This window comes from Myripristis murdjan, chromosome 13, assembly GCF_902150065.1.
Source record: "Myripristis murdjan chromosome 13, fMyrMur1.1, whole genome shotgun sequence".
NCBI lineage: Eukaryota > Metazoa > Chordata > Actinopteri > Holocentriformes > Holocentridae > Myripristis > Myripristis murdjan.
The window spans coordinates 19,410,214-19,422,419 of NC_043992.1; the positions used below are offsets into that span (position 1 = coordinate 19,410,214).

At 41.1% G+C, this 12,206-nt stretch overlaps 1 protein-coding gene across 1 annotated transcript; it reads left to right on the forward strand.

Moving 5' to 3' along the window:
* Positions 1–266: 266 nt before the first annotated feature.
* Positions 267–11,334, forward strand: LOC115369689 (uncharacterized). Its single transcript, XM_030066360.1, has 7 exons — positions 267–676; positions 893–1,004; positions 1,461–1,465; positions 7,004–7,093; positions 10,566–10,592; positions 11,063–11,077; positions 11,283–11,334. The coding sequence occupies exons 1-7, from the start codon at positions 267–269 to the stop codon at positions 11,332–11,334; spliced, it is 711 nt and encodes a 236-aa protein (XP_029922220.1).
* The last annotated feature ends 872 nt before the right edge of the window (positions 11,335–12,206 follow it).

Consider the following 12,206-nt stretch of genomic DNA (forward strand, 5'->3'; position numbering starts at 1 on the left):
CTAGGGCCAGTGCATGGAGAGGGATCACCTTGAAAATAAACAAGTGGAACTCAGAGGGCATGTGTGGTCTACCAAGTTCTGTTAAGGATCTAACTTTGTGTCTCATCCATTCAGTGCTAAACCTCAGCTTGGCAGTTTTCAGTGGTTAATAGGCCTTCAAGCTGCAGAATTGGCAGATTTGCATTTCTTGCTATATCCACAGTGAGGATCTCAGAATAGAAGTGCTTTAGGGGGTGTATTTGCATTTGAGAGGGCTAGTCAGGACCATGAGTGACACTCTTAGACCCCCTTCTCTTCAGGTGAGTGTCCCAAGTGATGCCTCAGGATACTCAGATGGTGGAAGCAATGCCGTGTCGGACGGCTCCATGCGATCCAGCTCCTCTACCCCAACACTACGTCGCAAACGCTTCAAGATGCGCCGCATGAGGAACGTGCCCAGTGAGAAGGACAACGAGCAGCTGCAGCAAACTGGCAGTCGTCTGGCAGCCCGAACCCGCTCCGGCTCCAAGGAGTACCTTCAGCTACCCTCCATTGAGATCACACCATCCAGTGATGAAGACGCACCCTCTTCCTGGTCCAACTGTTCTACACCCAGTGCCTCGCCACGACGCAAACGTTTCCTGTTGAGGAAGTGGCTGAGGGTCCGCGAGAAGAAGGAGCAAGGCAGTGAGAGCAGGTTGGTATGGGCCCACCCCACTCACCCTTCCTCATTCCCTTCTTCTCCCCCCCTTCTTCTTTAATACCTTCATGCTGCTTTGAGGCTCCTGCTATCTGCACTAATGTGTTGTATCACTAACTCAAACCGAGTTGAGTTGTTTCCATGTCAACTCAAGCATCTTAGAAGAGTGAATTATTAAACTTCTAATGAGCTTGAGGTTTCTTTTCATTTCAGAGGTGCTTCCGAGACAGCAAGCAGCTATCCTGTGTACAAGAGTAAAGAGTATATTTATTCACTTGAGATCACACACCAACATGCTTATTTGATTAAATTCATTGGATACACTGTTGGTATTTTGGGGGTTCTCTGCACTAACTGTTGGTTAATAGAATCAGAAGAAGAATTTTCACTTCATATGATGAACTATTATTTAGTCCGTGCAGCACCTGAAACACCAAAATAATGCTCTCAGTTTGTTGCTCTTAAGATTTGTCTGGATCACCTCAGCCCTCGATAATATTTATGCTTTTTATCCTTCTTCAACTCACACTGTTGATTTTAAAACAATTGGCTAATCCAGATAAAGTGCATTGCATTGTTCTTAAAATGTATCAATTAACAACATGTCATAAAAGTCCTCTATATGACAATTTGACCATGAATTTATTAATAAACTTGGAGGACCCTTTACGGCATTGTAAAGGGTTCCACTGTTTTATAAGACAAGGGGGCTGTTTTCTAGGACTATAGCAGTTGTGCATTTGAATTTGCTTTTGAGCATGTGTATGTGTTTGTGTCTCAGATCAAGTGAAGACATGTTTATTAGGGACTTAGGAGCCATTTCTAATGCCATGAGGTACTGTGGTTTTGAGAGAAGGGCTCAAGCTAAACTCCTTAAGAGTTGCAGTCTTGGTGAAAATCAGTCAACCATGGGAAGTTTCCACTGAGGGGGCCCATGCACCTTGGTCATAAAAACTCCTGCGCACTTCACTGACTATTAAAAATCCACAACAAGAGACCAGTTATTCTGGGTAAAAATAAAAATTGTGAAAAAGGCTCGGTAATTACAGTATCCGGAGGGACTTGTCACCATTGGTAACAGCTGACCAACTGCAATAGGCTCATTACTCTGTCAACATGTCATCTCGCTCTGAGCTGGAGACACCCTCTTTCCAGAGGCGCGTGTCCATAACCCTGACAGCATCACGGAGTGTAAAATACTGAACCATTATCCATTTCAACACATTATTGTCACAGCCTATGTTCTCCTGGGGGTGTGATGTGGACTGTCCTAGGAGCCATTCTTCAGCTTAATAACATGGCATTAAGAGGACAGAGGAGTTGTTCCCTAGTTTGTTCTCTTCGTGCCAGCCTGGTGTACAGTATGAAAACATCTACAGACTTTAAAATGTATGCAACTGAGTTAAATAGTCCAGATCTGGACTATCTGCATCATAATTCAGTCAATTACTGACAAAGTTGAACAGAGGCCACAGCAAGATCTTTTACACCCTCTCAGCGTTGATGCCCACGTCCATACATTATGGCTGCCTTGAGGAGAGAGCTCTCCCTGAACTGCACTGTTATATAAAAGAATATTAACACCAAACAGCATACGCTCCGCTTCGTCTTTTCATTTATTCAGACTTAAGCTAGATTTGATGCCAGCATGCTGTGATGTTCACAGCTGCAGTATCCTTTGATGCTGTAGTGAAAATGAGATTTAGCTTGGTTTTACAGGGTCTGTGCTCTCTCACACAAAACTAGTGTAGTCTGTACAGTGTTTTGAAAAAATAAAATAAAAAATACAGCAATCCTTTAATCTATCCCACTCAAAGCATCATTTGAGTGGAATACAATGGGGACACTGAATTCCTCCCTTGTCCAGGGTTGCTATTCATGGCTGTGCCTGCATTTTGACCCCCTGGAGAAATACCTGTGTTCCACCAAGGAGAGATATAAGACACAGATTCCTAATTAAAGTCTATGTAAGTGGGCAATTGCAATGCCTGAAAATATGTTCAGGTTTGAACTGCTTGAGATAAATGCTTATCTCTCCTTCCTTTGTGACTGTGTCCTTGACACCAGTCTTCTTTTGGTTGTATGCTGCCAAATGGAATTTGTATATAAACCACACCAGTGAATAATTTACTGAGCCGAGTATATGACTTTATTGTACTCCAGGTTAACCAAAGGCAAACTGTGCAGTGCAGGTAGCTGTTAAGAATAAGTACTGTTGGGCTCAGTATTTGATTTGTAATGTTTTATACAACCTAATATATTGTTTAAATGTTGTACATAATATATTGCTAAAATCATGACTCGTAACTGGTTGTAACTGGGTAGTTAATGTACAAACATGCTGTGATATTAATAGTTAGACAAGATCGGTCTGCTTATGGAGGCTTGGGACACTTCAAACAGTATTAACTTGGTCTTTACTGCAAGGACTTCTCAAAAATGCTGTAAGTATCCAAATGCATTTCCGTTAAGAGAATAACTAAAGCTTGTTTTAAGTGTAGTGCAGTGGAGCAGTGTTGCTGTGTTCTCTGTGTTAAAGCAGAGGTCAGCAGGCAGGGCTTTATGTCTAAGTTGACAATTTGACATACTGCAATATTACTAGATGCCTTGAACTTGGTTGCTTTAAAAGCATAAATTCTTGATTTTGCAAAATACTTAAAGAATTGCAGTTTTAGAACACAACTTCAGCTACAATGGCTATGAGATAGGAAGTGGTTCACTTTTCCACTTAGATTAATTTGGACAAGTTGGTGTAGGTTCTTGAAAGCCTTTTTAACCAAGAGAACAGAAATGTCTTGTGATGAAGAATATATATATATATTTATATATATATATTTTGGTGTTAGATTTTAATCTTTAACTGCCTTGAAACCTCAAAATGGGTGCATGTCTTTCATAATACATGTCTTGAAAACAAAGTGAGTGAATCTGTCTTAGTCCATCTCAAAATGTGTGTTGCTTCTATTTGACCAGGTTAGAAACAGTAAGAAAGTAAGAAAAGTGGGTTTTGTGTATACAAATATATACAGATACATATACAGAGGTTAGAAAAATGCCATAAAGGCCAGCATCTTACTCTTGCCATTCTAGCTATGTTTTTTTTTTTTTTTTTTTTTTTTTTTTTTTTTGTAATTTGTAATTTGTAATTTTGTTACATATGTGCCACCATGTAGGTGTGTGTATGTTTGTGTGCCTGAGAACAGAGGAAGCTTGCAGACATGGTGGAATCTGCTGTTGTGCAGTCTGATAAGACCGGGACTATTTTCAGCAAACGGGGCAGTATCTTTCACCAGGCTTCACTGGTTCTGCCTAGTCTAAGCATTTAAATATTTCAGAGACACAACCTCTCAGGAGGATGTTGGAGACATATGAAAACATGGCATTGGCTGTATTACTATTACCCATTTAAAGAGAATGTCTACCAGCTCCACAAATGGTTTCTGCAATGATTATCTGAAGCATGGCTAATGTGACAATTTACGGCAGGAACTGCATTGCTCACATTTTTTTTTAGTTGGATTTCATCTGAACAGCTTATATGCAATATGAACTATAAATAAAGTAACAGATCAGGATTGGTGAACCCCTTTGAAGCTGAAGCTGAAATCAGGCTCACTATTACAAATTTAACACACTATTTTCTTAAAACTTAGAATCCAGTAACAGCATGTACAGACTCAGATCAGCCCAGAGCAACTGTGTGATCCAGCAGTCTCATTTAGCCCTGCTGCTCTCTGTATATCTATAAAATAACTTCGTCCAGGTTTAGTCTTTCAGCATCAGCCCTTCTCACACACTGCGTAATACAAGTGCCTTACTACAACCACACGTCACAGGAGATTCTTGCTCAGTTAATGGCATATAGAGTTGCTAGGTTATGGATGTCTTGTGTCAAGTCCCGTGAAGGTGTCAAGTCCCCTGTTTTTCATAGGTTGTCTCTCAAAAAGCTCATTGCACAAAAAGCAAAAGCACAAAATTAAACATGGCTATAACAAAAAAAAAAAAAAAAAAACATCATACAGTGTATAAATCAATAACAGAGCTACAAGACTAAAAACCGTTTTCCAAACAAATCATGTTGGAATTCCAATGCTGCCTTAAAATCAACAGTATTTTGTTACACCTCTGTGCTATCATGCTCAAAGTGCATATTGCATCAATTGTGTATGAGTGATGAATGATTTATTGGGAGCCAAGGCCATGTCAGCTTTCTGTGCTCGAGATGTAAAATGAACTTGGGCTAAAGGACAAGGATGCATGTGTAAACAGTTGCAGAAACACAAATAAACACTTTCCTGTTACAGTATAGGTGGCCTCCTTCTGAGAGAACAGCTTACTTAATGCAAAGAGAGGCATGCCTCAGTTGCTGCACTGGACACACCATTTAAAATATGAGCCAATGAACTCCAAGTCATTGGAGTGAATCAGTGAATCTGGTCATACTATGCACAGAGGAACAATAATGTACATCTTGCAGAATCTCAATATTATATTTGATGAGATGTTTCTTAAATTAACTGGATGAATAGATATAATTTTGAACTACAACAGTCAGTTATGGGTAGCAGATAGGACAAGTTTCCTTTCATTTAAATGCTGCTCTGCTGAGTGGAGACAATGGAGGGAGATTAGTGCAAGCAGAGATTGTGTTTAAATTGCATGAATTTGAATTCGTCATGCTCACGGTGATCTGTTGAATTAAATAATAAGACTGTTGAATAAATGAAGTCAAAAATTAAATTGTGAGGGACAATATGAAATTGAATGCATTAGCCTGAAGCCAATTGTGATTATTATTGGAGACATGGCATAGAAGGGTTTCAAATGGAATAATGCAAACCTAGTTGATCAGAAAGATTTAAATACTGTGAAGACCACATGCAACTGTGATGCATTAAAGGGAGATACAGTACTTTGCCCTTCACAAAACGAATGCATTGTTGAAAAGGTTAGAAGTGTAAATCTATCTGTTCATCTTATACTTCTTTAAACACTTGAACAAACCAAATGAATATTTAACCACGTTATAGGTTTCTTTAAGAGCAAAATGCCCCTCAACTTAGGAATACAATGTTACTGAAGTTTGCTCTATGTCAACACTTATTCATATCTATCCATCAAGTTTGCTGTAAGCTGGGAAGTCTGACCTTGTTTTGCCTTGAAAGTCAGTGGTTAGCATGAAACTGCACATGCTTTCAACCTTAAGGCAGCAGTATGACATTTTTCCCCATGTATGTTAGTTTATAATATTAAAACAAGCTCATATGCAATGGAGAAAATAAAATAATCTCACATCTTTGTCATTTCACATCTTCTTGTTTTTAAGAAAAATAAGATTTTAAGATTCAAAATTGGATTAAATGGCCGGTTAATTATTGACAAGCCCACAGTGGAACAGAATACAGTCATTGGCCATGAAAATGAGTTTCAAAGTGCATTTGTAGTGAAAGAGCCTGATCCCTCTTAAAATTAGCATATTTCTTCAGTGTCCCCCTCAGGCCTTATCCAGCCAAATGCTGCTCCCAGAATCAGATTAAGGCCTCCTGGTTTGTGGAAGTGTGAATTAATGAAGATCTTTCCCAACAGGACAGGCTTCATTTTTTAAATGTCAAAGTGTGGATGGAAATGGCAACAGTATCTCAAAAAAGGAAATACCACTCATTTAAAAACAAACAAAAAAGTGACAGCTAGCATCTGTGATTTTATTGTTCAGTGATGTCAGTAATATATGCATCCTGGAGTGGCTATTGATGATGAATGGGCATATGAATTACTTAACTTTAGCATCCAAACTATGTATTAAAAAGTAGTGATATTGATCCCACACCCTTTCTTCAGAAGATTCCCTGGTGCCAACACATTTTTTTTTTTATTTATACTTTTATGACTTTGAGTTTTTATGACTTTGTCTATGAGTTTTATATTCATTTATCTTTATGCCTCAAGTCCTGAGGTCAGACTCCATCTCAAAGGCTCTCCTTTTGCATGTGTCACATAGCCCCCTCTAGTGGTGACAGTGGAAACGTACACATACAATGCAAAGTGCACATATATGCACTGCTAAAATCTGAAGAATTGCTGCTGTGTAATATGGGCTCTTCATTTGACATGAAACTGTCTAATATTGGCCACGTTAGAAGGTTTGTTTTTCCTCACTTTCCACTCTGAGAAGACAAATAGGCCTCTGCTGCTTACAGAGCCAGGAATGCAGTGGGGAAAACTTTTGTTTTATGAGATGACAAACAGTAAGCCTTCACACTATAGTTTTAGGGTTAGCACACAGCGATGACTGACGTCCCTCCCCCTGTCTCCTGTGCCGTGCAGCAGCCAGCAGAGCAGTCAGCAGAGCAGCCAGCAGAGCAGCCATGAGGACGACTGCACTCGCTTCTTGACTCCGCTGATCCGAGAGGAGAGGTGAGCAACATGTATATGTGAGTGTGTGTGTGCTCGTTCTCATTCTTAAAATTTGTTTTCGACATAAATGTTGTGCTTATGATCAATCCCATATCAAAGTTGTAATATGGGGAAAATCTTGAACCAAACCAAAATAGTATTATTGTTAATTTGACAGAGTTTGAATGGCAGACAAATGTTTATGTCTTAATTATGTCATTTTTTGTAATTATAATGTAATCAACAGTAATTAAACACATTTTGAGGCACTCTCTATGGTTCTATTACTGTGCCTGTTCATGTGGTTGTGTTATCTCCACAAAGTTGTTGTTACCAGTTGTTGATGGAGGGCTGACACCAGTTTTTTTGGCTGTACCCCTTCAGTTTCAGTGAGGATTGCTCGTCCCATTTAAAAAGCCATTTTTGGGGAAACTGAAGGCCAAAAGAAACAAAAAAAATCCTCTATCTACTTGTTTCTTACATTCTCCACCAGAGGGCAGTTCCTGTACACCTGTTAACATTGTACAGAACTGTATACTGGCACATATTCTTGTCATGGTGGTTGTGGTCTGACAAAAACATTGCTTTGCTCCAAGGCCTGTTGCTTTCTGCTTCACTGTGTCTTTTTAGGAGCCTTTTTGTTTCTCATGACATTACCGATTCACAGCTGCAGCCGCCACTGTTGAAGAAACTGTCCTAGAAGTTAGAGAATTTTTTTTTCCTCATAGTGTAGACAGTGGTATGTGCACTGTTTGTTTCTGATGTTGCACCACTTCATTTAAGCTGCATCACGCTGATATTAAGTGAAATATTCAAACTCAAGATGCCATTGTTTTATGGAATTTAATAGAAAAAAATGTAGATGTCTTGTGTATTATTTTATACACATTTCCCTGTGATCCAGCAGGACATATTCTCAGCTAGAATTTAAAATAGTGTTCTGTGCATTTGAACAAAGATCGGCAGCATAGCATGCATTTGTAGTAATGATTCCAATAGTGGGACAAGCAGGGCTGATGGGGACTTGGATGGCAGGACACTGATGGTCTGAGGACTGTAAGGTTAAGTGATAGTGGGCACTCTTACCTATATAATGATATTTGCTTCTCCACACAAGTGTAATAGATCCTCCAAGTTCTTCTGTGTCATGAGAATGAGTGTGTGGATCTCCTCTCCAAAGTGAATGAAGTGGATCTGGCCTTTCAAACAACGTGATTTTGACTGGCAACCCATCGCTGAAAAAATGTTTTGAAGAATGCACAATGGCAAACATTTGCTGGGAATTCATTATCAGTGCTATTTTCCAGCCTTCTTGCCTGCTAACTGGTAGAACAACATTGTTTTTGTTATCAGCATATACAGTGCTGCACCTGTGATGCAAAGCTTCATATTGCATCCCTGAGTGGCCAGAGGGAAACTCAGTAGGTTGTCTCTTGCCTACCATAGGGGACAGAAAGAGCTTGCATCAGGCAGCTAGAACCACCTGCACCAGCGCACCTGTCATATTGGCCCGGAACACTGCTGTGAAATATGAGAAGCAGATCAGTGCACAGTTCGCTATTGTTGTTTTAACTTTGAAAAGCGCAGAGATCTCTATTTTCTGCTAGCTCTGTGTGCCACCTCTTAGTCACAGGGTTTCTGTGAAAGTAGAAAACAATGACAAAGTCACTCGGTCGAGCGCAAACGTTGGAGAAATTTGCAGCAGCAGTGCATGTTTGTTTGAAGACGTGTGTCTCTTGGGTTTGATATTGTGACAAAAAAGCACAGGGCTGCAAAGTTCACTAGCCGTGATGAAAGTCTGTGATGTTGGACTTCCGAGAGTCATGGCTGAAAAAAAGAATACCCTAAAAATGGTGGAAATGTCATATTTGGATCATCACTGATCATGGGTATAAAGGCTTTCTGTCTGCCGAATTTGTAGCTTTTTCAGATATCTTGCAATGAGACAGACAGGGATGAAAACATGGCTTCCTTCCAACTCACAGACAGTGAACCTAATCATTTGCAGGCCTTAAAAAATTATTGGAAGACGTGGCAACGACTAGTAGCATAGTTTACAGTCATATCACTATTAGCAAGCATCACATTAAACACTGACAAAAAATTTTAAAGCAAAAAATAATTTTGGTTGTTCTTATACTTATGAATCATCTGCAAAACATGCATAATGTGCCACAACAATGTAGTCATGCATTGTAATGATTAATTTACTGGGCTCAAAAAGACGAATCTGCAACCAGTTTGGTTGCCGTGCAGCTGTTTATGGATGAAAGAGCTTATTTACAAAAAAAAAAAAAAAATGGTTGTACTCCTTTAAGGTGTGAAATAATATGGCATTTTGAAATAGAAAGTGTATAGGAATCCTCTTAGTCTAGCCTCACAATCACAATCACCACCCACGTAGCTATCTTTCCCTTCTGCTCAGTCCACATTTCAGTACACCTCCACTCTCTCTCTGTCCTGCGCTCTCCCTGTGCACCTCTGTTTCTCGTGGTCTGTTTTTCCCTTCCTCGCTCTCACTCTGCGTCTCCATCTGCTCGAATAAGGAACATTACCTTTCAAACCTATGGGATTTCTCGCTGCTCTGCTCTTTGCTGTGCCGGTGCTAGCTAGTGTGGGGTGTCTGCAGCAGCTGCAGGGAGCGCAGCGCTCTGTGGCCGGCATTAGAGGGCACGGAATGTCATGTCTCCTCTGCAGGTAAAACAGCTGCATTTCTGCCTGGAGGCTGAACCGCTGTCTGCCCAGATTCTCGCCTTCCCCCTGTCTGTCTGTCTCTCTGTCTCTCTGTCTCGCTTTCATCACCACTATCAGTATGTCTGTCTGGTCGTCTGTGTGTGTGCTGCTGTTTGCCAAGTGCACTGTGTGCAGCTGCATTTGCTTGCACAGTGACAGCTGGCTGTCGGCTAACATTGTATGGACTACAAGCAGTAATTTTGTTTCACTCGGATGGATTATCAGGGCATTCACGTGTCTGTTTCAGAGTATCAGCTGTATCAGAGGTGAAGAATTGACACGAGCAGGGATGATGACGTAGACAGAAAAGTTTGTTCATTTGCTGTCATTTTCCCGACATTTGTATCCAAGGCTTTTGTCAGGCTGAACTCCTCCACAATAACTGCAGATGGGTGTAGAGGCACAATAGGACCTTACTCCTAAGTGAATAGTGTGATATTTGATTTTTTAGGCTGTACCTGGTCAGACTCTCTGTTGAGGCATGAGCCATGCATTATGCATTGCATAAAATGCCATCAACGGGTCAGCTGATTTTTTTGTTTCAGTCTTATTCAGAAACTGTGGCAAAACTGCAGTTACATATCAGAAATGTGAGCCTTCATTTCCGTTTTTTTTCCGCATTAGGTTTTCTATTAAAGCAAGTAACATTTCCTCCTTCTTTTTTTTGTAAATATTCACTTCCTTTGTTCACTGCATTCAAAATGAATTGACCTCAGAGGCTTATAGGACTGAAGCCTTTCTCCTTACCTCTTCCCTGCAGGTCTGACAGTGCAGCGGACAAGATCAGGTAAGTCTGCTGCTCTCTGACCACCCAGCACACTCCTCCTTTAGTATAGAAGTATGCGGGCTGTATTGTGTGGCTGTGTTGGGCTTTTTGGAGCAGGGTACAGTGGGACCGGCTTTGCTGTCACCCCACTAGCCCCGGTCCGCCCACCCTGCATGTGACACAGATCCATGGCTTTGTCCCGCAACCGAAGTGTCTGAATACGCTTTACATTTGGAGAGGCCAGCGGTGAATATAGTTGCAAGCCATGGAATGTCATTGTTTGCTTTTACTGGACAAACAACATCAGTCACAACAGCAGACACAAACAGGGCTTTGTGAGGTGGACAGCACTGTAGGTCGGGAGCTTTTAGTCTGTTAGCCAGCCAGCCAGCCAGACGGCAGCAGGTCTGCACTGAGGATCTGTCGGCACAGTCGCCGTGTTCTCCGTCTCTGAAGGTTTTGCCATCACAAGACTCGCTGTGCCTGTCCAGGCTCAAGCTCAAAAGGTGAGTGATAGATACATTTCAAGGGAACTGGCTAATGTAACGTACTGTTGAATATGCACAGTTAATTGTTACTGTTACATACACTGAATGTACAAAATATTAGGAGCGTGTTCCTGATGTTGACTCGCAGCTGCTTTTGCACAGTCTCAGCTGTCTCAGACATTAAAAATCCTCCCATAACATCCCTGCTTCTTTTTACGTCTAGCTCCACCTTTGTGATTGGTTCAGATTCCCTAAGGGAAATCAGTAAGGGATAGAGGCCTGTACCTGGATTTACCTCATCTGTATGCTAGATGAACAGAGTAAGTGTCCTTAATATTTTGTTCATTCAGTGCATGTGGGTCCCTGTGTGCATACATGAATGGCGTACTGTGCTAATATCTTCCCAGTCGATGATTCAGATGGTAACCAAGCAACAGTCATGTATTGTGTACTATTTAAGGTGATGGGAAGGCTGTGAGAAGTGATGTTCATAGCATTGTGTGAAGTCATGATTGTGACTTCATTTTGTGTGTGTGTGTGTGTGTGTGTGTGTGTGTGTGTATGCGTGGGTGTGTGCGTATGTGTGTGTGCATGTGTGTGTGGTGTATGCAGGCAATCAGGCGTACTTGTGTTTGTCTGGCATTTTCTGAGCAGAGTGGATACTGGCAGTTGGGCGTATTTGTATGTGTGTGTCTGGTTTGGTATGCTTTGAGTGGTCAGTCATGCGAGTGGTGTGACCAGCGGGCCAGGCCAGGTTTGAACCACTAGGAGTCTCTGTCGTCCATCACATGACCAAGCAGTAGTCTGCTGAGCCTGGTCGGTGCCCTCTCTATACATTGTGTCCAGGCACTGTCAGCCTGCCCTTTAGAAAACGAGCAGAAGCAGCTTCTGTTTTTGTAGCAAACTTGCAATGATGAAACCTGCAGTTTTTTATTTGTAATCATTTCATAGCTGCAGTCCATGTCTGTCCTGAATTTTGCTCTAGATGAAACACAGCTCGCAGTACCAAAGATATTATCGTTTGTAACCACTTGGCCAATAGCTATTTTTGAGAGAAGTCAGAGCAATGCATCATTTATTTAATTTCTCATTTTCCGTAGCAGTGATGGCCATCCCCCTGTTGTTGTAGCTCACCACTGCTTATTGA